This window comes from Cervus canadensis, chromosome 4 (assembly GCF_019320065.1).
Source record: "Cervus canadensis isolate Bull #8, Minnesota chromosome 4, ASM1932006v1, whole genome shotgun sequence".
Classification (NCBI taxonomy): Eukaryota; Metazoa; Chordata; class Mammalia; order Artiodactyla; family Cervidae; genus Cervus; species Cervus canadensis.
In genome coordinates, this window is record NC_057389.1 from 80,379,177 (window position 1) to 80,406,910 (window position 27,734).

At 44.7% G+C, this 27,734-nt stretch overlaps 1 protein-coding gene across 1 annotated transcript in view; it reads right to left on the reverse strand.

Annotated features, from left to right (window-relative positions):
* Positions 1–27,734, reverse strand: part of MARCHF3 (membrane associated ring-CH-type finger 3) — a 145,441-nt gene that overhangs the window by 26,413 nt on the left and 91,294 nt on the right. Inside the window, exons 2-3 of the mRNA XM_043465944.1 lie at positions 10,794–11,037; positions 7,672–7,876 (exon numbers count right to left, since the gene is read on the reverse strand). Of these exons, the coding sequence (XP_043321879.1) occupies positions 7,672–7,876; positions 10,794–10,981 (393 nt within the window). The 5' untranslated portion in view covers positions 10,982–11,037. The remainder of the gene's footprint in view (positions 1–7,671; positions 7,877–10,793; positions 11,038–27,734) is intronic.

A 27,734-nucleotide genomic window follows, 5' to 3' on the forward strand; every position in this document is an offset into this window, starting at 1 on the left:
CTGTGCTAGTACTCTCTTACTGGTTCATTAATTGTGTGATTTTGAACCAGCCATTTCAGCTCACTCATAATGTGGGGACAATGGGAGGAGATCATTAAGTTCAGTCTGTACTACTTTGGGAGAAAGATGTTGGTAGCAAGAAATCACATACCATTGGCAAATTCTTTTAAAGGTGGGGTTGTTGTTCAGTTGCTAAGTCACGTCTGACTCTGCAACTCAATGGATGCCATGGCTCCCTGTCCGTCACCATCTCCTGGAGCCTGCCCAAGTTCATGGCCACTGAATTGGGGATGCTATCCAACCGTCTCATCCTCCGCCACTCTCTTCTCTTGCTCTCAATCTTTCCCGGCATCAGGATCTTTTCCAATGAGTCAGCTCTTCGTATCAGGTGGCCAAAGTATTGGAGCTTAAGCTTCAGCATCAGTCCTTCCAATGAGTACTCAGGGTTGATTTCCTTTAGGATTGACTGGTTTGATCTCCTTGCAGTGTGAGGGACTCTCAAGAGTCTTCTCCAGCGTCACAGTTTGAAAGCGTCATTCTTTGGTGCTCAGCCTTCTTCATGGTCCAACTCTCACATCCATACATGACCACTGGAAAGACCATAGCTTTGACTGTATGGACCTGACTTGTCAGCAAAGTGATGTCTCTGCTTTTTAATACACTGTCTAATGTTAGGTTTTAAAGGTAGGGGATGCCACCCAATTTTGGAATCTCAAATGTAAGAAGCAGGCACATGCTGCAGAGGGTGAAGAGGACTGGGGGGGACTAAGCAAAAGGCAAGACCCTCGGGAACTAGACAGTGCATGCATGTCCAACCTGAAGGCATTCAATTTTTAAAAAAAGAGTGTTAATTCAATAAAGCACACCTGTGTGCAAGAATGAGGTCACCCGTTGGCTAGTTCTGCTCTGTTTTACTGGGGAGAAGACTGATGCATTCAGAGGAGGAATGGTTTGTTCAGGTTCTCACTGAGGCGGTGGGCGGCCAGCTGGCTGTCTCATGGTTCTATAACTGCAGCCGCAGCCGGGGTGTTAAGCCCTGCTAGGAAAAGTCACCAGCACAGATGTCACTCAGTGTGAGGGGCTTTTGTTGTGTTCTCTGAAAAACAGACACAAAAAGTCCCTCACCACGCCCCCTTTCTGTTATGTAACCTTTCCTTTGCTCTTGGCTTTGGGAGCCTCAACCTGGCCTGAAGTGGCTAGAAGAGCTGCCTCCGGGAGACAGGGCTGGAGAGGAAGGGCCTGATCAGCCCTGGGGAAGCTGAGGCCCCATGCTTGGTGGACAGGAGGGAGGGAAGTGGGAGCTCCACGTGGATTCAGGTAAATCCATTCCCCACCCCACCGCTCAGACACAGCATGTGGCTTTTCCTCATCCCTCCAGAACACAGGAGGAGAGCAAGCCCTGAGAGCAGTACCTGAGACCTTCCTTGCTCCTTGCAGGGATTTTGACCTCACGTGAGTGAGTGTTAGTCACTCTGTGTCCAACTCTTTGTGACGCCGTGGGCTGTAGCCCACCAGGCTCCTCTGGCCATGGAGTTCTCCAGGCAACAATACTGGATGGACTTCCATGGCCTTCTCCAGGGGATCAAACCTGGGTCTTCATCTACCACATGGGCAAGACCATCTCTTCCCCGGCAGACCATGCTGAAGGCTTTGCTTGCCCAGAGCTTGCACTCCAAAAAGCTTGACAAAGGCCAGCTGGGCATGGATCTTCCCAGCCGGCCTGACCCTCCCCACTCCCAGTCTCCCTCCTCTAACTCTGGTCAGCGTCTCCTGGCCAAGCTCTGAAGCACACGTTTTCTCCTCACTGGTTGCCGGTGGAACAGGGCTCCTGCCACCTGCCTTCCTGAAAACCTGATGGAGGACTGATGACTAGAAGGCAGGCAGAATTTGTCAGAATCACCACATTTGTTGTGTGGCTCAAAGCAGTGGTGCTGGTTTGTATTATACAAGCCCTTCTCCAACTGTGTCTGTCTTGAACTGAAGGGCAAAGGGTCATTCTCTTTGATGTACCACCACAGGCTCCAAATATGATATATGGTTTGCAGTTGGGAGGAAGATTCTCCATTTATCCGTCTGTTTAATGAACAGAGGCTTTGTGACGGCCTATCACATGCTGTGATTACAGTCCGGCCACCTTACTCTTGGGCTGTGCTTTGCTCACTGGCTAGAATGCAGAGGGGAGGTTGCCCACCTTCCTTTGAGGACGCAGGGGGTCCTCATGCCTGGGAAGCTTCCTCGATCAGTTCCTATCCTCTCTGGTGTCATTCCTTAATTATCCCAAGGCTACAGGGGTTTGCTGATGAAAACGAACACTCTGAAACCAAAACTTCACATTTTAAACTTGTTGTTCAGTCACTTGGTCATGTCTGACTCTGCGACCCCATGGACTGCAGCATGCCAGCACATTTTCACCTAGAAGAATACACATGTACACACTGCTGTATTTTAAAACAGATAACCAATGAGGACCTATTGTATAGCGCGGGGAACTCTACTCAATACTCTGTAATAACCTACATGGGAAAAGAATTTGAAAAAGAATAGGTACATGTATATGTATAATTGAATCACTTTGCTGTGTCCCTGAAACTAACAACATTGTTAATCAACTATACTCCAATATAAAATAGAGTAAAAAAAACAAAACAAAACCAAACCCACTACGATGAAGTGAGTAACATCCTTTCCCAAGCCTGACAGAAACATAGTAGGAGGGTTTCAGTGAAGTCTCAAATCTATTAAATAGCCAAGTGCCAAGGTACAAAGTCATTTCTTCACAGCAGTTCAACCCTGCTCTCTTTTGTATAGCTGAAGATGACTTTGAATCCTAGGCACACTTTAAAACCATTTTCCTCCAGTGACTTAAAAAATTATAAATGAAAAGTTTGGGAAAAAAAGTCTTTAATCCTCATCTCCCAAGCTTTACATTCCATTATTCTGAGTAACTGATATGTGTGAAAACACTCTCAGTTTCAATTTAGCTCAACCTCAGACTCAACCGGGAACAGCTTTTAAATTGTTCATACAATTCCTATCAATCAGTTGGGCTTGTGTAAAGGAAATAGGAATACAGAAACCTAATCACTCCTTCTGTGAAAAATCACCATGTTTTCCTGTTTGGAGACAGATCAGATCCTAGGAAACCTTTCCAGCAGATTTCCACCATTTCCTGGCTGTTTCATTTTAATCTTGACATTGTTGAGCTGATCTATTACCTCATGAATTTCCTGGGCAAGGGCAGGTGTTACTGATATACGTCTTAGGAAAGCCCAGTGGCACATGTTCCCATCCTAGAAGCTGATGTTGTAAGCACGCTATCTGCACATAATGAGCTGGACTTCCTTGGCAAACTGCTCAATCAGATATGCAATCACGGCAAAAGGCGGAAGTCAAGGCACACATTTTTGGGAACAAATTGTGCTATTTTTATTGCTTTGCTGTATTTCACCCTTATAAAAGAATGGTATTAGAGTTCATCTTACAGACGGAAATGAGGAAAACTGAAAATGAGTAGAGAGGAGACCATAAAACCACCCAGGCTGGTTATTCCGTGAATCCTTTTATGGTTAGTGGATGTCTATTTACTGCATTCTACCAGGTCAATATTCTTGGGGCTAATTCATGTGACAGATTGCCACTGGACACATTTTCCATCATCAACAAAAATACGTAGCCTTCCTGAGAGAAGTGCTGGCTGGGTAGGTATGAAATGTAAATGGGTTATGTCTGTTTTCCTTTTTGCCATGGACAGTTCGAATGCCTTCCTTTCAAACTTTGCCCAAGTAGACACAGATCTCTTAGGAGATTTACACTAGCTGGACCATAGAGGAAATCCACCCATAATTGATTAAACCCAACCAACTCTCTTGGGTTGAAACTAACTTGTTATACTAGCTTACTTAGCACCAAGAAAATATTTAGGGTATAAAACTGGCGATGAATTAAAAAGACTAAAAGAATTAGTCTCGCCATCTAGGTAGGTAGGTAAGTAGATACACACAGCAACTTACTGAGGCACTGGGTTGGTCCAAAAGTTTATTTGGGTTTTCCTGTGATAGCATATAGAAAAATCGGAATGGGCTTTTTGGCCAACATAATATAATTTACTCACCTTACAGTGGGCTGATTTTAAGTGTAGAATTTTTTTTTTTTTTGCACAAGAATTTGATCCTTTTAGAGACCAAAGAGATCAGGGAGAATCTGCAGTTCACCCTCCACACTGCAGCTCAGAGAAACAGGTATGTCACCCAGATGGTCAGTGGAAAGTGGAGAAGTCATGCCCAGTTTGGAGATACTATTAATAATCAGTCTATTGACTTGGCCATTTTGAGTAGAAACTCATTCTTTGCAAGGAGAGGGAAGAAAGACTTTAAATAGCAGCCTGTGTAGAAGATAGCTTTGGGTTCCTGATCTGTTAAAAAATGAACATCCAGCTGCTGGCTGCAGAGAGTGTAAGAAACAATAGGAGAAGAAGTATCTTCAGAATGGGATTGAGGAAGATGAAGGCTTGCGGTGGATGAAGGACTGAGAGTTTACTAAAGAATGGGAGTCTGAGGAGTTAAGCAATTCCGACTGATGTAATGTCTGGATGCTGACAAATAAAATTTATAAATGGTTTTTTAAACCGCTTCCTCTAGCAATGGGAGTTGTTACTATCACATTGATTTTGAAATGAAATGTTATGGAATTTTCTTGCTTTAATGAGAAGGCAGAATCAACTGGTAAATAAAGTAATGATTAAAGCAATTAAAGAGGGAAAATGATAAATAAAGTAACAATACTCCTAATGCTTAAACCCAAATAGGCAGGTTTTGCTGATTTGCTGAAAAGATTCATTTTCATCTTGAAGTAAACATATTGAGAAGCAATGCTCACTGTGAATAAACTTGCCCTTTGGTAAGAAGAGAAAAGTCAATTAGTAATGTCATTTGTTTAAAAATCTGCCTGCACCTGGTTCTCATTTGTCCTCCAGCTGAGAAACCAAAGACAACTTCTTTTTATTGCCTGTGGTCAAACAGCAAGTTCATCTCGCCATCGGATGATCAAACGGCCAGCCTCCCCCAGCTTGAGAAGGCCCGCCTTTCACTTTCAACTTGTTCAATCATCATTAACTCTGAAAAATGTCACATTCCATTTGTGCAATGAAAATTTCACCACCAGTGACCGTTTGGGTGAAGTTTTTGTAGGCAAGGCCCTAAATCTTGCAGAGCACCTCACACATTCTCAAGGTCTTTTGCCTTGTTTCCTTGTTTAATGACAGTGGTCTGAGATCCAAGAGTCCATCTACAGCCTGACACCCGTGGCTCTGAAGAAACCTCTGTGTGGGGATACATGTGCCTCTCTGAGCCTGCAATGGTTCACTGCATGACCTGACACATGTGTGTTATCTGACATGCATGCACCCCCAACCCCAGCCTTTGTTAGCTATTATGCATACACACACTGGGGTTTTTGCCAAGGAAAAAGTCTTCTCTACTGGGGAGAGACCAGTTTAAAAAAAAAAAATGGGCTGGATACAGCCCATTTCGAAGCAAGATTTTCTTACTTTGGGAAGCCAGCTGCCCTGGAAAGAGCTGCAATATCAAGCTGGGGAGGTTCCACAAAGTTTCTGGAAAGGAGAAATAGGCTTCTTTTTAACTTTTGCTATTGGGCTTGAAAATCTTCGCCTCCTTTGTTTATTATTTAATTATATTTCCTCCTCTGCAGAGAAGTTCTGAAATGAAAATCCCAAGGAATGTGGTGGTGAGCTAAATATTCATGGCACTCTACAAAAATGAATTTCTGGAAGTAGATGTCAAGCAGCAAGACACCTAAATTAAGAGGTCACTTGATTTAGAATCTTTAAAAGGAGTATTGAGTTTATTGGGGCAAGTCAAATAAATTTTGTGCCGTTTGACAAGGAGGTCACAGCTAAAACAGCCCCCAGTTATAGGTCCTGATTAGATTTTCAAGGTCAGAACCAAGAAAATGTATAAACAGAGCTCTCTAGAACCTTAGTGCCAACACGCTAACATGCTGTTTTAAATAGCCTCCAAGAAGGGCTTCTTGATTTCTAGATTTAGTTTAGTGTCAAAGTTCCACTGAGTCAGCTGAAATGAGGTTATCAGCCCAACTGGATTATAGGCACAATGTCTTGGCCCCATCCAGCTAGCTCTGGTTCAAGTGTACTAGAATATTTATTGTTGCCAACATGCAATTTTTGATTGACTGGCAGCTGGGGAGTAGGAGAGAAGGCAAAAATAATCTAATAACTTTTCCGATTTCTCCAGTTAATACAAAGACACTTGCTCCTTGGAAGGAAAACTGTGATAAACCTAGACAGCATATTAAAAAGCAGAGATATCACTTTGCTGACAAAGGTCTGTATAATCAAAGCTATAGTTTGTCCAGTAGTCATGTATGGATGTGAGAGCTGGACCACAAAGAAGGCTGAGCACCAAAGAATTGATGCTTTTGAATTGTGGTGCTGAAGAAGACTCTTGAGAGTTCCTTGGACTACAAGATCAAACCAGTCAATCCTAAAAGAAATTAACCTTGAATATTTACTGGAAGGACTGATGCTAAAGCTGAAGCTCCAAAACCTTGGCCACCTGATGTGAAGAGGTAAACTCAGTGGAAAAGACACTGATGTGGAGAAAGATCGAAGGTAAAAGGAGGAGGCAGCAGAGGATGAGATAGATAGCATCACTGACTCAACAGCCATGAATTTGAGCAAACTCTGGGAGACAGGGGAGGACACGGAAGCCTGGCATGCTGCAGTCCATGGGAGTGGCAAAGAACCAGACACAATTTAGCAACTGAACAACAATAATACAAGACCAGACCCTGGGTCTAAAGAAGAATCACGTGGCTCCTAAAATAGGAAAGATAATGTCCTGCCATTTTAATGGCTGGGTTGACAGCATCACTTTTAAGAAAAGAGATATAAATACTAGGTTATTGGCTGAAAAAAGCTCGTGTGTCATTTCCTAGGAGAGATTTTTTTTTATTCAAAGTCTTGCATGTATACCTAAGATTACAAGTGTTTTATAAATATTAATTCATTTACCCCTCATAGTAACTCCAAGAGGTGAAGTCACTTACCTAAGGTGTAGAACTAGTCAAACGCAGAAGTGTAGGTCTATGTGCATTATACTACACCCCACTCCAGTATTCTTGCCTGGAGAATCCTATGTACAAGGAGCCTGGCGGGTTACAGTCCATAGGGTCACAAAGAGTTGGATATGACTGAAGTGACTGAGCACACATGCCATTATACTTTTCTACAAAGATTTCTCAGACTAGGCAACCCAAATGCCCATTTATCTGTTGCTTCAAGGTGAGCAACGGTGTGCAAAGAGAACAGTGTTTGATCTGCTTGCTCCGTGTCACAGGAATGGAAACATGGAGATCAAGTCTCTAAAACGTCCCCTATCCCCTCACACTGATTTCTTCTACTCTCTCATCTCCACTTCATAGAGGTCACCTTTCTGCCATTGGCTCCCGAGTGCTGAATCTGTGTCTCACGTCTCACACACACACACACACGCATGCGTGTGCACACACACACACATACACACACAGCTATTACTATGCTTCAATGAAGCGGCACAGGGTCTGTGAGCTGGGCATAAAAGCAGACATCATTTGCTCATTAGAGCTAAGTTTTCAAGACGTGCCCCAATTACTGACCTCCACTAACGGCCTGGGTTTGCGCTCGACTGCAAACCTGAAGTGGCAGAGTTCACAGTAGCTGGTGTTTGAGGACGACAGCCAGTGTTCCAGGCAGCTCCGATGAATTGTCCCCAAGGTCCCTGTACATTCACACGGAGAGAGCAAGTCCTCTTGACTGCTGCCCTCGTGGCAGATCCTGCACATCGGTCGGTCATTGAAGGGACTGCAAGAGAAGGAGGGGCGACCTGCTGGTCACGGGCTGGTAACCACCGCCACGCCGCGGTCCTCCGGCTCTGGGGCCTTCGGACCCTCCCCCGCGGCAGCTGCTCAGAACATACATCTGCTTTAAAACCTGAGATCGACACTGGCATTTGGCAGTGGGGGCCGGGATCCTTGGGCACCTACTTTTGTCAAAACAGCGAACTAGGGGGTGGCTAATACCAGAGTAGGCGGACCCAGGGACACAGTGAGGGCAAAGGAGCAATGTTTTAATTTTGCCTCAGATGTTGATCGAATTCAGGCAAACTACCAATGGAAAAATAAAAATCATCCTTTGCTAGTAAGAAATTGTTTGCAAACAGCACCGATTATAGTTTCTAGACAAGCTGAGTCTTTCGAACCAGGCCGGGACACTTTTGAATACCCAGAGGTTCTTTGCCTTTCTCTTTTTAGTGGGATGGGAGAGTGAGAGGAGGAAAACAGATGGGCAGCCAAGCCTGAAGCCGCCACGCAGAACTGCAGCCTGAGCCGGAGCACAGAGCTGGAGCTTCCCGATGTTGCGCTTTGGGCTGCTGAGGACACTCAGCTGAAAGCCGGTGAAGGTATGTCCTACCAAGGCGGCCTCCGTCCAGGGCTTGGCCTTTAACTTGGAAACGTCACCCCTGTGAGGACACATGGTGTTGTGGCTCGTGAGGCAGGCTCTGGAGTCGTGCCACTTGGGCTCAAACCCAGCTCTGCTGCACATGAGCTGGCTCACTTCGGGCAAGTAATGTCATCTCTCTGGACTTTAGCTTAAAATGGGCATAAAGCAGGGTACCTTCCTCATATGGTGACTGTGAGGATGAGCAAGTGTAATCCAGGTTACAAGCTTAGATGAGGGACCAGCATGTAGTAAAGTGCCTAGTTAATGCTCACTATTTTCACTTGTAGAAAAACTCAGGTCAGGGAAAATCAAATGACGTGGCCCTCATCACATATGTCAAAGGCCAAGGGAAAGCTCCAAGACGGCCTCTGTTCTCAATGGATACTGGAGGGCTATCTGCCTCTGATCAATGTCTTCTTATATTGCTAGAGGTCCTTATAGGGTATTAGATTTTTAAATGTCATCACTGTATGTGCCAACCCAAGGACCAGCCTCTTTACCCACCTTTCCCCACTTCTTCCTATCCCCCAAAGTGGACAGTGACCCAAGCTTATGCTCACCCCCATCTCTCTGGCTCCATCTTTGTGGAAACAGCCACGGAAACACTGCTCTTTCCCAAAGGCCTTTCTGGGGATGATCCTGGGACTGAGTGAAGGCTAAAAGGGGATTAAAAGAGGAAAGGAGCTCCTTCCCACTTGCCAAGAGGAGCCCCACATGCTCAGGGGCGGGAAAAGAAAGTTTAAAGAGTTGACTTTTTTCTCTCATCATTCCTGGCCTCCATCATTCACATTGAGCCAAATGCTTATAAAACTGTAAAAGTTCTGGTTTACACTACTATATGGTAGGAGAACATGTAAGAATGCCTGACACACGCGTGTGCACACACACACGCTGGCTCCCAGGTCTCAGTCATTTCAGCTTTGCAGCCCGTGCTTCTTGATCAAATGAGGTGTTTGATGGCTCGAGGGTGACGGGGGCACATGCAGACAGATAACTGTCTGTCTCAGTTCACCGCTGAGCACTTACACTCACTGCCTCCTTGTATTCTGAGTCCTAACCAATTGTTACAAGTTTTCCCAGAGGTAGAAAAATATATATTGACCTTTTTTCTTCCCCCTTCCCTTTGTGAAAGCCACACAGATGGACAGCAGAAGGCACATGGATAATGTTTATAACAGGTGTGGGTGGGTGAGTCCATGTCTGGCGGCCACCACATGTGGGGCCAGGGGGTTGGGGGCGGTACAGAGAGTGCTGTGGTGTCCCCAGGGGTCCTGTTGCACGTAGGGGTTGAGGAGCCTGTATCTGCACTGGAGGAGTTGGCTGAATTGCTCAGACCAAGGTAAGCAGTCGAGGTCTGAGTGACTGACCCGAAGTTTCAGGGTCAGACGTGTCAGCAGTGAAATCATAGGGCATGTCTAGTGTTGAAACACGTTTTACAGTCATAAGTCAGGTCCCACTTACTCATTCTGCAATAAATGGAGAAGCCGAGGAGCACTTAGTGGCCAGGCAGCCTGTGGCTCTCTGCCTTCCACTGGGCGGCAAGAGCGCCGGAGCAGACCTCCAGGGACAAAGGGCCGGCCTGGATAAACCGTGTCTGGGCTGCTCCAAGCCTTCAGTCTGGCCCTGGTTCATCACTCAGGGGAGACGCGCTGCGGGGGGTTAATGATAGTACTTCACAGGGCAGAGTGTGTGTGAAGGATCGTGGAGGGGGCATGTGGAGGGCAAAGGAGGCAGCAGAAGAGGCTCCTAAATGGGGATGTGCCAGAGGAGTCCCCCAGGAAGCTGCGCTGAATAGGCCCCCGTCACGGGGTGCTGACTAGGCTGCACACCAGAACGTCACTTCAAGAGTTTTACCCACGTATCCAATCACTTTGGCTCAGTCACCTGAGACCCGGAGGCCTCCTTGGTTCTATCCTAACAAAGGGGGCTACCTTTGTTAGTACCTGAAGTCGACAAGAAATTCATTACCGTTGCAAGGTCAAAATAACAAATGTTAAGCAAGTGACCCTGGTGCCTTGTGGGATCCTTCTCTGCCTGGCCCTCTGCGAGTGTGACTTTAAGCAGAAAACTCCACAGTGTGAGTTTTTAGCTTTTTATGCCATTGCTATAGAAACGGCAATAACAGAACTTGTGTAGTTTTTTTGTTTTTTCTCCCCAGTACCTCCTCTCACCTGACACAAAGACCTGAGCCACTCATTACACTCCCTTCAGCATTTCCCGTCTGACAGAAGGCGCTGGGGATCAATTGCAGATTCATTGATTTTAATGGTGGCACTACCTCTGGGTGGCGAGGGTCCGCACCACGGTTGACAGCAGCTGCCCGTCCTTAGCGGAAACCTGCATGACATACTGCGGCTGCCCATTCGCCAGGCTGCCGCAGGCCTCCACGGTCTTCACCACGGGCGCGGCGGGGCCGGTGCAGTCTGGCAGCACTTCGGGCAGGTGACTGCAGCGGCTGGTTGTCATGGTAACAGACAGCAATTACTCTGCTAATGGCTTCCACATTCATACAGGATTTCCATCTAAGAGAGATCAGAAAACAGTTTACTTGGGCTGGGTACTTAATAGAAAACGGAGAATTATGGCCACCATCATCGTGTCATGATTTACTAGAAATAACAGGTGGTCCTGTATCTTGCAGCCGTTTACCGAGCACATGCATACACTCGGCCCACGAGAAACAGCGGATATGGTTATTATGAACAGGACAGTGAGCGTGTCAGCGTCTGTAAACACCGGAGGAGGGAGGGCCTGGTGGGCCCTGCAGCCAGATCTGAAGAGAAGATAAGCACCTCTCCCGCTCTGGGCCAAAGAGGCAATAAGTCTTTGTTGACACTCTCTCAGACTTACTAGAACCTTTATTAAAACCGTTTGCAACTATTTTTTTCTTCGAAGCAATTTATTCTCTATGCAGCTTCATTCTGAGATGCTAAGATTAAAAAGAGAGAGAGTGAAGAAAGGCAAAAGAAAGGAGAAAAAAAAAAAAACAAAACCCATGTGAATTTGGCGAGGTAGCACCTTCCTGGGCAATATTTGCCAAACGTGAATCACTCAATTAATGAGCCACCTTTCTGACTTTTCCCATATCTGTGTTCCGTAACAAAATTATCTACTTGATGTGTCTTGAAAATTAGCTTCCTTTAAAAAGTTAACCTATTTTAGCCTTGTCTTCAAGTTATTCATGAAATGATGAGTTTGATGAGCTTGTTATACCAATTTTCTTTTAAAGATTTTTTTTTTTTTTGGATGTGGGCCATTTTGAAAGTCTTTGTTGAATTTGCTACAATATTGCTACAATATGTTTTGGTATTTTGGTGGTGAGACATGTGGGATCATAGCTCCCCAACCAGGGATTGAACCAGTACCCCCTGCATTGGAAGGCAAAGTCTTAATCACTAGACCTCTAGGCAAGTCCCTATATATATTTTTAATGGACATTACAATAAATACATTAGTACTAAGCTTCTGGTTCTTTTTGTGTACCACCTAAAATCTAGGGACACTGCCTTTTCAGAGGAGATCACATAGGCGATTGAGGTCTCTACCACCTATTAAGAATAATCCATTCTTAATAAGGACCTAACCTCGCTGACACATAGCCTGTCACATAGACTGCAAGAAATTCTGTTCCCAATTTGTGCGGTGTAAGCTTCAACTTGACCTCAAGTTCAAAGCATTCAGACCCAGTGGAGTAAGGATCCCCACTGCATGCAATAATAGATTTGCATGTGATGTGTAAGAAATAGAGGCCTTAAGAGAAACGCGCAGGAGGCATTTTTTTATGTCTAAAGCTGAGAGGACACAGTTTCACGGTCCACACACACCGTCTCTGCCCAGCCTGCTCACCTCGAGCTTCTGAGCCCGGCACAGCCTGGACCCAGTGGGCAGCGGCAGGGCTGGCAGACAGACTAAGTTCCTGTGAGTTAGTAGTCTGGGTGGTCAAGGCCCCAAGTGTAAAAAAATCTGCCTCCCAACCCTAAGAGATTTTTGGAATTCCTCTAAGGGTTATTTTCTACTAGATATTTGTCTCTATTTATTACATTTTACTTGACTCCTACAGGTCTGGAAAATAGGGTCTGCCAACAATGTCCATCCATTGGACATTCTCAGGAGGAGAATGCCGGGTTTTCAGAAGAACTTGAGCTGATGCGGTCACTGCTGACAAGCACATATCCGCAGCCCTGACCAGCGGGTGGGAATGGAATCCCCTCCTTCCTGCCGAGGAGTCTGGCTGGCCTCCCTTTCCTGTCCTCCTTGGCTGCCTCTAGTCCTCTCGGGGTCTGCGGTCTGGCCTCTCCCAGGAGCCCTTTGAAAACTGGCAATGGGGCGGGGGCTGTGGACACCAGCCATGGTCTGAGGCCTGATGTGAAGTAGTGGCAGGAACTCCTGCTATCATGACCCTCTGGCCTTCTCAACCCCCAGGTACCGAGCATTCAAGAAACCCAATGAGCTGATTAGCTAGTATAGTGTTGCTTGTTAAATAGGATTTGTCTTTTTTATTTTTTTCTCACATTACAAGATCAAGAAATATATGTTATAGAAAGTACAGAAAAGCACAAAGAAAATAAAACTCACTCAAAATGCCACCACTTGAATAACCACAGTAAACTTTGTGTGTGGATAGCTTTTTAAGTTTTGGCAGGATTGGCAGGGTGGAGTTGATTTGTAACTGGGGTCAGATAGCTTTCTCTTTTTTTTTTTTCCCAAAGTTTTCAGACCGCAGAACAAAAAGGATGTTCAAAGGTCAGCTTCGAAAACTATGTCTAACCCCTTTCCCCTTGGCCTGCCCTGATAAAACCCCATTGACATGATTTTAAATTCTCATAATGCCTGACAGTCACAAAGTGTAACTTCCTGGCACAGCTCTCTTGCTTCACAAGGCAGCCATAGATTAAGAGCCAGGGGTGTGTTGGCAGGAAAAGCAGACACAGTGACCTTCTTGCCGCACGAAATCATTATGTCTGGGTGCGTGCTGAGAGTCTATTTTCGGGTTTTGCCTAACTCCAACTCAGAGGACCAAGCACTCCCTCCCTCCACTCCATGGAGCTGCAAGGAGGAGGAGAAGGGATGCAGAGTGAGGAAAGGAGGCCAGGCCGGTCAGCACTGAGGCTGCCCTTATTGAGGGGACTGCCACTCAGACACAAGAGGTCCCCAAGTTCATTCACTTATAAACTTAGATTAAGCCCTCACTGAGGGCTTCCCAGGTGGCCAATGCAGGAGACGCAAGAGACGCAGTTTGATCCCTGGGTCTGGAAGACCCCCTGGAGACGGAAATGGCTACCCACTCCGGTATTCTTGTCTGGAGAATCCCATGGACAGAGGAGCCTGGCGGGCTACAGTCCATGGTGTCACAAAGAGTCAGACACAACTGAGCGACTGAACACACACACACACACACACACACACACACACACAGGTAGTAGTTCTAAATGTATGACCTAAATCTGCAATAAAATTGCCCTTAAAACAGTTCTGGAAGTAGAGTTTCCTTAGAAGTATTATTTTACTTTGAGATGATATTCTTCATTTCACTTGCCTTCTCAAAGGCAGCGGAGCCATTACCCACCATCTGATCAGTTTATTCCATTCACAGAGAGCACCAGGCATTGAACTGGGCATAAAGGAAAAAGATTCCTCCTCTACTTTGCCTTCTCCTGCAAGCAAGCCCTGGCTCTTTCCCTCATGCTCTGCAACCAACCTAGCACCTGATTGAAATGATACTCGCGTCCAACACTGGCTGAAGAACACACTGGCACGTCCACTGATCACCACATACCAGAATAATCCTGATGTACTAAGTCCGGCGTGCCAGAGGTGAGTCCCCACGCTCCTTAAAGACTGTGTCTTGAATTGCAACTGCAGCGGGAGCGATTACATGGAGGATGGGCACCTTGACCTTGGTTGGGAAGTGCTGAGTGGGCGCCAGCCCCAGAAGAGGGAGTCTAATCAGGTGGAAGAAGAGAGAGGGGAGCATGTCTCCCCAACCTCAGTTAAAAAGAAGCCCTGAGGCTGAGATCAAGGCATGGGGCAGGAGTGGTTCTCTCAGGCTGCGGGCACCAATTGGCATGCACATGTTTGCACCTGGGGCAGTGACAAATGGCCCACTGCCTTGCCCTGTCTCTTCCAGAGCCACCTAGGAAAACAGCAGGCTATTGCTGAGGATGCTAAAAATAGTCAAGCTATGGGTCTGTAGCCTAGCACTGGTCTTCCACTGATTTTCCTGAAAAATTTCAAGTGCCATTTGATCGTCTTTTTTTGTTGTTGTTAAAATCAGTACTGCTCCTAGGAAATTCCCCCAAGAATTCTGCTCTCTGGATTTCGCAGGACAAAAACACTGATGCTGGGAGGGAGCAGTGTCCCTATAAATGCGAAACCTCAAATTACACTGATGGGAGTTCTTTGTTGGTTAGGTTTGACACCTTATATAATTCCTCAGGCTGAGAATAAAACATGATTTGGCACTGGCCAAATTCTGCTGCACTCAGTGGGCGGACTGGGAATAGGTGTGTGAGAGGGAGACAAATGAAAAAGGAAGGAGTGGCTACAGAAATGAAAGCCTGATTAGACAATTGTGAAGATAAAAAGGACTGTCTGTGAAACTGTGACCCCTTTAAAGGCTAGAGTACAGTTTCATAAAAGCATGGACCCAACCAGGCTGCAGCTAATCATGGCTGAACAGGCTGCTGAAGGTAAGTGATTTCCATGGGAACACGGCCGGCGTCATGAGGATGCATTCAGAGGATGTGGGGGAAGGGCAGGGAAGCGAACCGTGCTCACCTCTGCAGCCTTCGTGCCCCACAGCCCCTGAACCTCCACAAAGATCGTGGAGTTATAGGAAAGGCTCTGTTCTTAGAAGCAGGACACCCAAGCCTGCGCCCTGGCTCATCACTCACCGGGGTAAACCACACACTCTCTCAGACTTTGCTGAGATTTCTTGCATTTGAAATCAGAGTATTGATATCCTGAGCCACCCCTTCTGGTTATTTGTGAGGCCTAAAATAAGATGAGACATGTGAACGTGCTCTGCAAGTTGGATGAGCCTTGCACAGGGAGCTATGCATATGCACATTTTATTACTGCATTAACCTTCTTTCTTGTTCTTTGTCTGGCCTGAGCTGCGTCTTGTTTCTGTCCTCTATAACTTTCTTCCTCCATTGCTGGTCAGTTTGTACCCACTGCATCGTTTAGATCACACTTGAGCCCTGACTTCGTACCACTCTGTCTTCTCCCAGTGGGAAGTACAAAGGGAATCTTCCTTGCACCCAACTTCTCATTCTCCTGAGACCTGTCATCTCCATAGGCCCCTACACAGGTTGCACTTTTCTGTGAAAATGTTTAGTAAAGATCCATGATGAAAAACTGCTATTATGTTTGGTAGTCATTAATATTTGTTACAGTAGCTACCCTTATCTTGGGCTTCCCAGGTTGCCCTAGTGGTAAAGAACCTGCCTGTCAATGCAGGAGACATAAGAGATGCGGGTTCTATCCCTGGGTAGGGAAGATCCCCTGGAGGAGGGCATGGAAACCCACCCCAGTATTTTTGCCTGGAGAATCTCATGGATAGAGGAGCCTGGTGGGCTATGGTCTATAGGGCCACAGAGAGTTGGACATGACTGAAGCAACTTAGAATGCATGCGTACCTTTATCTTAGCTAATCTATTGCATGATAAATACAGTGAAAAATAAAACACAAGCCACTCCAGATACTTTTTCAAGCCTGCTTCTATCAGAACTGTGTTTTCAGTGCCAAGTCAACTTTAATTTCTCGGATGTAAGATGAGAAAGTTGGGGCTTCCCTTGTGGCTCAGCTGGTAAAGAATCTGCCTGCAATTCAGGAGACCTGGGTTCGATCCCTGGGTTGGGAAGATCCCCTGGAGAAGGGAAAGGCTGCCCACTCCAGTATTCTGGCCTGAAAAGAGTCGGACAAGGCAGAGTGACTTTCACTTTCAGTTTCGTATGTGGAAACTAAAAAAAATAAAGATAACAGATGAGAAAGTTATTTGGGGGAGGTAGCTGGTATGTTGGTAACTCTATTTGGGTATAAAAATTATCCACAGGATTTAAAGGTGTAAATGAGCATAATGCTGTGTGTACGCTGGCACTAACCTGGTCATGTAGGCTGCCTGGGTAGTGGGCTGAACAGGCCTAAGCTCAGAGGGGCATTCCAGAACTAGCCTGGACCTCCAAATTCAACCCTAATGATAATTCCAGAGATTTAAAAAAAATAGGCTCCTCAGGTCACAATACAGCTGGAAGGGTCCTGTATCATCTCCCAACCAGAGTTTTCAACAAAAGGACTCACTCATTCTTTCATCCATTCAAACAAGCATTTTTTGAGAGTTTACTATGTATTCCTATGAAGTTTCTGGTGGTGCAGAGTCTAACCATTTCAAGTCCTGCTTTTCACTTCCCAAAGAAAAGCACAGGTCACCAAACAGTCTGGAGTGTTTCCCAGACTCTCTCCAAGGCTGCAGAGCCATGAGGCTCTGTATGACAGAGTGGGCTTTGTACATGAGTCCACTGTATGTCAAGGCTGTATATTGTCACCCTGCTTATGTAACTTATATGCAGAGTACATCATGCGAAATGCTGGGCTGGATGAAGCACAAGCTGGAATCAAGATTGCTGAGAGAAATATCAACAACTTCAGATATGCAAATGATACCACTCTAATGGCAAAAAGTGAAGAGGAACTAAAGAGTCTCTTAATGAGGGTGAAAGAGGGAGTGAAAAAGCTGGCTTAAAACTCAACATTCAAAAAACTAAGATCATGGCATCTGGTCTCATCACTTCATGGCAAATAGAAGGGGCAAAAGTGGAAGTAGTGACAGATTTTATTTTCTTAGGCTCCAAAACCATTGCAGACGGTGACTGCAGCCATGAAATTAAAAGACTGTTGCTCCTTGGAAGGAAAGCTATGACAAACATAGACAGCATATTAAAAAGCAGAGACATCACTTTGCTGACAAAGATCGGTGTAGTTAAAGCCATGGTTTTTCCAGTAGTCATGTATGGATGTGAGAATTGGAACACAAAGAAGGCTGAGCGCCAAAGAATTGATGATTTCAAATTGTGGTGCTAGAGAAGACTCTTGCGAGTCCCTTGGACTGCAAGGAGATCAAACCAGTCAATCCTAATGGGAATCAATCCTGAATATTCATTGGAAGGTCTGATGCTGAGCTGAAGCTCCAATACTTTGGCCACCTATTGTGAAAAGCTGACTCACTTTTTGATTGGAAAAGCCCCTGATGCTGGGAAAGATTGAAGGCAAAAGGAGAAGGGGGCAGCAGAGGATGAGATGGTTGGATGGCATCACTGACTCAACGGACATAAATTTGAGCAAACTCCGGGAGATAACAAAGGACAAGGAAGCCTGGTGTGCTGCAGTCCATGGAGTTGCAAAGAGTCGGACATGACTGAGTGACAATAACAACACTAGCAATCATGTACTTGCTAATTCAGAGGACACCACTCCATGCCCTAAATTTGAGGGAATGAAATTGCAGAACTATGGCACGGCTAGATGGCTTTCTGCTCCCACAGAGCTGTGTGCATCCTTAACGCTGATCCAGGATTCAGAAACTGACTTTAGTTTTACATGAGCAAATCTGCTTCAGAAAGGGTCTCTAAAGTGTCCCTTAGCCTTCTTCGAGGAGTTGCATGCTCATGGAGCAAGTCCTCCTCTAATGAGGCCAAGGAATGGATGACACAGGTCGGTCGGTAATTGAAAGGGGAAAAAATAGCAATAATGACCTGTCTAGGAACTTTCCCCTCTGAGTTGAATTCTAAGAACAGTCTCTGAGAACAGGAACACTCTTTGATAGAATATTTCCCTGGGTTTTCAGGCATGTTGTAACCAGTGCACTGCATGGCTGATGAAGTGACTTAGAATCCTGAATGTTCAGAGAAAATGAAGGCAGGCAGGAAATCACACACTGACCTTCCTTTCCAATGAAAATGGAGCAAATGACTAATTTCAAAACCATTAACATGTAAAAAGCAGCATATTTCTTCTGAGAACAGGGCACAAAGGCTCTCCAAGGAGATGGCTGGGACATGATTACCAGCAACATTTAAGTTTTCAAAAACATGCCAAGGAGGCTATTCACTAAGAGCGTGTTAGCGGCAAAGTAGCTGCTTCATTAAACTTAAATAGCCACAGCAGGGCTGTGCTTACAGACCCAAGCTACCAAATTATACATTTCTTTTCTGGATGCTTCACTGACCTCATTATGTAGAGCGGAGAGTTTGTCATTCCAAATAAAGTGACCATCCAAGTCTTTATAAACATGCCCATCAGGTGCTTGGTAAGTCTGCAGAGTGAAACACTAGGGGCCCAGTGAATTAAAAAAAAAGAAAAGAAAAAAAAAACCTTCTCTTTTTGTCGTTTCATTTTTCTCTGCTACTTGCTCATTGTCACACTTACAGAGCAGAGTAAGCAGGTGAAATGCCTGTTTCCAAGCATGAAGGAATGTTTGATTTGGGGGTTATGGCATTTTATTGAGAAATGTGTAAATACCAACGATGAACCCTGGTGAGAAAAAAGCCCAGACCAGCATAAGGCAAGCTGGCTCCAGAGAGAGTTACAGTTTGTTCCCTGTGTTCTTTTTGAAACTTATATCCAGAGTTATTTATCATTTCCCATCCATGTTATTAATTCTGATTCTCAGCCACACAAAGTATCAGACTAATTTTTCTTCCATTTAAAATGACTATATTTTATTTTCAGCCAGGTAAAATTCTATGGTTCTGCTAAAGGCAAGTAACAATTATCATATTTGTACATATTTTTCCCCTCAAGAAGTCCTCATGAAATTAATTCAGATTTTGGAGACTATCCCATTTTTTTCATTTTATTTTAATTATACAGAGGAAAATGGCAATTAAAATCCCACAGCAACAACCCTGTGTGTTCAAAGACACAGGGACAGCTGAATCACACTTGTAAATAACAACTGGTCCTGTCCGGATGCCCCGCTGAGTTGGGGGAACCGAGGGGAAGCAGAGCTGCCCGGTGGAGTTCCGGGGGCTGGTGAACCATCAGGGCACACCAGAAAAGTTTAAATGTCAAGTTTGAAAAACAGATGGGAGCAGGCAAAGTAGAATGAGATGTTCATGTGACGTTATTCAGAGGTGAGCAATAAAAGTGTGTGGTTCAGATGACATGCAGTGTGCCCTGTGCCAAATAAAAGGCTACCTGTCTGGCATAAGGAAGGTATGAAGGGGCTGGCACCCTTACCAGGATGTCTGAGGATACGGGAGGAAGCTATTTCAGCTACAAGTGAGGGCTGAAGATGCTCTGAGAACTCCAAGTTCTGGATTTGTGATTAGGTTCATACACATCTTCCACCAGCGTCCAACTGAATGCCCATCATTAAAGGAAGTTGAGACTCATTCAAAGTCGTGTCTCACTCTCCTCTGTACAAACAACTCCCTACTAGCTACACAGATGTGCTCCATCTTGACCCCAGCCTCCTGCAGCCTGGAATCAAACCAGCTGGGACTTATTTTAAACCCCAGCGTTCCCCAGGCCTTTCCTGGGCTGCATTTCACCAAGGCCACAGGGAGGTTGCCATCCTGCCCTCTCAGGAGGCAGGGTCCAAGCTCCGCATTCTGCCAGGATGCGGTGTTTGTTGGAGCCCCAGGAGACGTGGCTGGCTGACCCCCATTTACACATGAGGATGTTCGAGCTTACTCAGCTAGCCGAGGAACAGCGAGGCAAGGGGCAAAGACCAACACTCTTCGGCTTTTGCTTTTCAGCTGTGTCTTTGGCATTACGGGTAGGCTCCCCATCATATGCTTCACACTGCTGAAGGCCCCCAAACCCCACTGGTTCTTTCTCACACGGTCAGAGTCTCTAGGTGTTTCGTGTTACCTTTGTGCATCCTTGGCTTTGGATTCAGAGGAAGCTCTGGGGGACACTGCAGGGGAGGGGACAGGGCCTTGGCTGTGGATCAAGGAGTCTAGGGTTTGAACTGCCACCCAGCACCCACTTGGCACTGAGCCTCAGCTTCCTTCCCGACACTGTGGCCCTGGGGTAGGTATGTGCCTGGCCTGTGGTGCTCACTTGGTAACGGGCAGTGCTTAAGACCGCAATGGCCGGACCCAGAGATTGTCATACAGAGGGAAGTAAGTCAGAGAGAGAAGAACAAATACTGCATATTAACGCATATATGTGGAATCTGAAAACATTGTTATAAATTATCTTATTTACAAAGCAGAAACAGAGACACAGATGAAGATAACAAAGGCATGGATACCAAGGAGGGAAAGGGAGGGACTGGATGAATTGGGAGGTTGGAATTGACCTCAATATATACACTATTGACACTATGTCTAAACTAGATAACTAACGAGGACCTATTGCACAGGGAACTCAGTGCTCTGTGGTAACCTAAATGGAAAGATAATCCAAGAAAGAGGGCATATATGTATGCTTATGGCTGATTCACTTTGCTGTGCAGTAGAAATGAACACAACACTGTAAAGCAACCACTCCCCCCCTAAAAAAGACTGCAGGGCTGCAGGGTCATCTCACAACAGCCGAGGACCAGGGTGAGGAAGGGAGGTCCCTTCCAGACCCTACCTCTAGTCCCCTTGCCTAGCCCACCTCTCTGCAGTCCTCCTCACTTCCCTCCCATTTTCCCAAGCGAATGTCTTGTAGGGGCTGAAATGCTTTGACAGTCTTATATGAACAGAGGTAAAAAACCACAGTAATGCCCCCTGGAATTACTCTGCTCTTGGACACCGCTACCCTTTCACTACACACACTCACAATGTACACACAAAAACCAGTTTCTTTTCACTGGTTCCCTAAAAGTGTCCAGTCTTTTAAACCTTCAAGATATAAACAAGCACGGGAAAAAACTAACACTTAGCCCAGGACCAAGTTATCTGAGCTGTCTTTATCACTTCATTTCTTCACAGTTGTATATCCTGGATTCTTGTGGACCATGAAATTGGTGGTGAATGGGGCCTCATTTGTGCTTGCTTCCTACTTACCTCAATGCAAAGCACTTCTGAACCCCTTCAAAGGAACCTCCGAGGCCTTATGTTTTCTAAGACCAGCACGTGCCCCCTCCTGTACTTGCTTCTCTGGCTGTCTGTCCCATCTTGCCATGCATCTTGACCTTGGTGGATACACTGGTCCCCGCATCTTACATAGCCCCCACCTGTTGGAGCACCAGCTTCACCTGGACTTGTTCAGTATGAGAACCAGCCCACTCTCTCCCTAAGCCTCCAGGGAAGCCGAGCCTTCATAGTCGGGGAGAAATGCCCCAGAGCATCAGCTTACACAGAAGGGATGTCTTCCCTTAGGCCCCTCAACCACTCAGAGGGAAGGACCTAAATCAAGTATCTGATCTGTTCATTTCTTTATATATTCATCCTTGCAAAAATAATGGGTGAGCTTCCTTAACCTCATCCCACCTGTTTGACAGAAACAAAAACAACTTTTACATGGACACTGAATTATTACCCAAGATCAAACAACCAAATATACAGAGGTTTACCTTGATGTTAAAATTTTCATCTGATGGTAGTTTTCCTTCAGAACAGATGAAAAAATTACACTGTAAATGGCAAGAGTGTATTTTTCTATTTTCATAGCACTATTCACTTTCCATTCTCTAAGTACTTAATAAATACAGTGAGTCTTTACTGCCTTCCAGGGTGAAAATAACAGTTATACCCCCACGGAGCTCATTCATTTGCTTTATGGGCTAAAAAATCTCTAGTGTGTCACAAATTAACACAATGTTCCCGAGGACTGTGTTTTACTCTTGAATCTCCAATTTCACTAATAAATGTGAAAAACACATGTAGCCAGATAGGTCCTTAGAGACCAGACACTGCAGATGCTGAAGAAAGCAAGTTATTCCAGCTAAGATCAGCATTCACTTTCACACAGGGGACTATCTGTCTCCCAAATTCTCCTCCAATTGCTTGACATAAAGCAATGAAACTGGTTTCTAGTAACTACCTCCAAAATCTAACAAAACTTTTTTTTTTAAATAAAGGATATTAAAAAAAATTTTTTTTGATCATTAGAGAATGATCTTCTCTAATCACATTTCCAATGGATCCCCACCACCTTCTGAGAGAGCTGTTACTCTTTTTAAAATATTTTTATCATGAAAAATTTCAAACAAATAGAATTCAGGAACCCACATATTTTCCGTCATCTCAGTCTAATAATTAATCAAGATTTTGCCACACTCATTTCACCCTTACCTCCTTCCTTCTATCCTATTAAAATTTTTAAGCAAATCTCAGAAATTGTCATTGTACCTCTATACACTTCAATATGAATTTCTAAAAACATGGACATATCTTACAGGACTGCAAAGCCATTATCATACCTAGCAAACTTAATAATTTCTTTGTATCATCTGTCATCCAAACTGTACTCAAATTTCTCCAACTATCTTGAAAAATCTTTTTTTCCAACTTTAAACTTTTTGTTTTGTATTAGGGTATAGCTGGGACTTCCCTGGTAGTTGAGCTGCTAAAGAATCTGCCTGCAATGCAGGAAACCCCAATTTGATTCCTGGGTCAGGGAGAAGGGATAGGCTACCCACTCCAGTATTCTTGGGCTTCCCAGGTGGCTCAGATGGTAAAGAATCCACCTGCAATGCGGGAGATCTGGGGTCAATCCCTGGGTTGGGAAGATCCCCTGGAGGAGGGTATGGCAACCCACTCTAGTATTCTTGCCTGGAGAATCCCCATGACAGAGGAGCCTGGCAGGCTACAGTCCATGGGGTCTCAAAGAGTTGGACACGACTGAGTGACGAAGCACAGCACAGGGCAGAGCCGATTAACAATGTTGTGGTTTCAAGGAACTCAGCCACACACATATATATCCATTTCCTCCCAAACCCCTCTCCCATCCAGGCTGGCATATAACATTGAGCAGAGTTCCATGTGCTATACAGTAGGTTATGGTTGCTTTGTTTAAATGATCCAGACAAGGTATAACATCTGATACATCTAAGTCCCTCTCACTTGCACACAGTCACCTCTCTTTTTATCTCTATGCTGAAGAAACTCATGCAGGGCTCCATATGAGCCCATCTCAATAGCCACATTCTTAATTTTTCTTGTAGTATCATTTAACTTGTTCTTCTATCCCCTGTATTTTCTGGAAACTTACTGTCAACTCTTCTGCAACAATAACTCATTGGTGGCACCGTGTACTTATTTACTGCATCATTGCAGAAGGCTCCTAATATAATAATGATCTATTTTCAGTGGCTTCAGGTAATGGCAGGCTGATTCCTGCCTTGTGGAGTTATTCATGATGTTTCTAGTGGTCTAATGATTGCATCCATTAGATGCGTTAGATTGCATGACAGGTGCTTGAATCAATGATTTCATTTGGGGTCTACAAAATTATGCTTTTTCAATTCTAACTTCCCTTCCACATTTAGTGGCTAGAATTTTCATGTGAAGAAGAACTTCCCTTCATCAATCCTTTCAATCTGGTTATTCTGAAAAACAATTTGCACAGAAAAGGCATAATAATTTCTTCATTCCTTCCTTTGCCAATTTTCAGAGTAAGGGATTGGTGCTTTATGTATATCCTATTATTAAGTTGTTTTTGTTGTTGTTTATACTGGTAAAGAATCCACCTGCAATGCGGGAGACCTGGGTTCGATCCCTGGGTTGGGAAGATCCCCTGGAGAAGGGAAAGGCTACCCACTCCAGTATTCTGGCCTAGAGAATTCCATGGACTGCATAGCCCATGGGGTCACAAAGAGTCGGACATGACTAGCAACTTTCACTTTTCACTTTCATATTATTCTTAAAGGTCCATCTGCTTTTACTGAAGTTAAAAAAATAAAATCAAACCACCACCCTATAACCAACCCTTCTGCTTGAGTACAGAGATCTGGATTTGTAATTTACAAGGACACAAATTAAGTCTGAGCACAAATCCCTGTCATCTTGTAGCTGTCTTCTGACGGGAAGGCCAGGCACTGTTTCCCTCACCTGCTTTGGTATATGACTCTCCTCTTTAGGTCTGATAAAGTCTTTCCCGAGCTGGCCGAACACTCCCTGCAGACAGTGATTGTCTGCCTTTACTGATCCCTTGGGGAAACGAGAACAATCATAAAATCTCCCCTCTTCTGCTAATTGTGGCACAGATGACTTAGTGTCAACTTGCCCCTGTGGATTTCCACCATCGTAGTATTTACTAAACACATCAGAAGGTGCCTCCAGTCTGGAAGCAATCAGCAGAACCACTTCAGACTGAATAGCTGAGGCTATCAAGTAAAAAAAATCACATTATTGGGCTTTCTCTATGATCCATCAGGAAGCCATTCCCGTCCCATAAAGCCTTCAGGTGCCATCTGGCATGACCACACCCAGCTCTAGGCTGCAAAGGTGGTGCTTTAAGACACTGGGCAAGCTTCCCCTGGGGAAGAAACTGCATGTGGGTGAACTCTGCACATGTATTAGAAACAGCTCCTTCTTGTTTTCTCACTAATAAGGGCGAAAACACTTAGGCCCTTCATAGGTCTTCCATAATGATGGCTGACAAGTGTCTCTGAGACTGACAGGAATCCAGGAGCTTTCTTTTTTGCTCTCTAGGAGCAGAGATATTTTCTGCCCATTATCGCCTTGTTTTACTGACAGGCATCTGTCAGTTAGACATTAAAACACAGTGATAATGGGAATATAACGACTTTGTCCACACACTTCAAGAAGGAAGAACTCATGAAAAATGTGTATTTTGGGAAACCTAGAAACTTATGTGCCCATCTGCATTTCTATTAAGTTGGAAATTGAGTGGAGGATACCAAAGCAGTGAGAAGAGGAATAACAGAGAAAAGGGATCAGAAGAAATTCCTAAATGGCCCTGCAGACACCAGCAGAGACCACTGCTCTGCCCAGGAGAGGAACTGGTCAGGAAATGCATGCCAAAGAGGATGAGCAGGATGAAAGCAGGTTTTTTTTTTTTTTTTTTCCCCCTTGCCTCACTGGAACTCTCTGAGAGCTGCTGAACCAGAGAACGGGCAGTAAACATCTTCCGTGGCTCTGTAAATGGAGGATGTTCACACATTCTGAAATAGCATAAATACTGCCTTTTGAAAAGGAGGTGAAAAGGGAACTGCACACTTTAAATAAACTAATAAAAGCAATTCAATTCCTACTGAGAATCTTTCTAGTAAATAGTTCTCTGTCAGAAAGTAATACCATTACTCAGTTATTTGAATCTCCAACCGTATGTTCAGGTCCTGACTTCTTGGCTAATGCAAATAAAAGCATATCCCACACACACATATCCTACACACACGCCCTGTATAATACTGTCTTTTTTTAAATCCAGTGGAACTTTAATTTATTCAATTAATGATTGTAATAGAATGCCACGTTTATGCTAACAATTCACTGTAAAATCTTACCATCCAGGATTGGGCCATGGAACCTAGAGCCTACTCAAGCATAATTCCTACCGTAAAGTTCTAAGATGGGCATGGATAGGAGGAAAACAGGTGCCATTGTGTCCAGGGGCGGCAGTCAGCTTGACTAGGAGAGAAACCAGAAATCACTAGCCTCACCAGTGACGTAGTGTTACAGTTTTCTTTCTTAAAAGCAAAGTGGGGGAAGGTTATTTTCTGCAACGATTCAACATGTGAGCCAGAGAAATGGACACCTTTGGTTTGAATCCCAGAGTTTCCATCTATTAGTTCTGTCTTCCCAAATAGTGGAAATAAAATTGTGCCCATCTCATATTTGAGGATTCAGTGCAATGATGCATGTAAAGTGCTTAACACAGAGCTTTGCACAGAGCAAACACTGCTACCCGCAATATTGTGCTAGGGCCACAGCAACTTCAAATGTCTCTAGGGTAATCTATGTTATTCGATATTTCTGCTCAAGCCAACAGACATTTATCACCATGTGTGTGTTTGATCGCTCAGTCATGTCTGACTCTGCGATGCTATGGACTGTAGCCCACCAGGCCACTCTGTTCATGGGATTTCCCAGACAAGAATTCTGGAGTGGGTTGCCATTTCCTTTTCCAATTTATCACAATACTGATCATAATATGGGAAGCAATGCAGTACTGAGAGGCAAAATGGAGAAAAAAACATGAGCTTAGGAATCAAGCACCTGGCTTTAAATACTGGCTCCTGCCACCAGTTACCAGGGTTCAACCTTAGATACGATGCTTCTCTTCAGGTCAAGTCGCTCATCTTTGAAAAGGGAGAGGGTGGCTGACTTTCCTACAGAGTCATTGTGCGGTTAGCCCACAGGGTATGTACAATGCCTTACCCAGTGACAGCCCACTCAGTAGTATCTCCCAGAATTATTAGAATAATATATAAGGCTCTGGAGAGAGACAGAGGTGGGCCTGATGAATCCTGCACTAGATGCTGTGATATTGTAATGGACATGCCAGAACTTGCCAGGGGAACTTCAGGGTGGGGCTGAACACACATCGCCAGGCACATCAGAAGTCTAAAGAACTTGAGTGTTACTGGAAAGTGAAGTGTGCAGAGCCTATTATCTTAAAACACTGCATCAATATAACACAGAATATAAGACTGTCTCCCTTCATATGGCGGGCATGTACGAGGCTTTGGGGAGCCAGGTTGGCCACTATAGCTCTTGGAACTTTCCCTTTATTCTCCCTGGGTTTACTAAGGAGCCAGGGACCATTTTGGCCCTAGAGTGATATAGCCACTCTGAAGTATTCAGCATGGATACAGAGAAATGAATGGTCTCATTCTTTACTGGGGAAGATGTGTCTTTGCACTTTCCTAACAATAAAGAGAGAATCAAATTGAGTTTGTAATTCCACTTCCATCTGTTGATGTCAACATTCCCAGAACCGGCATGGTCTTTATCTTGTTTACACAGTATTCAGCACAAGGCCTGCTCAGATGTTTACTAGGTACATTAGGAAGAAAGGGATGTTCTTTTAATAAAACAGGGATATGTGGATGGAGAAATTTACAACTTTTTGGATTTTTAGGTCATAAGGATCTGCACATTTGAAAGAGATTAGAATATACTGCCTCATGGTTTTTTATTAAGTTCTACTTTCAAGGTGACATAAAATATGTGTGTCTGCTAGGGGAGAAAATGCAATGAAACCTAATCCGTGATGACAGTGTGTACGGATGCAAAATGAGGCATGTTGATTTCTCCAGCTTGGTCTGTTCATAAACTGGACTCATTCCTTAGATTTACAAACGATGATCACTAT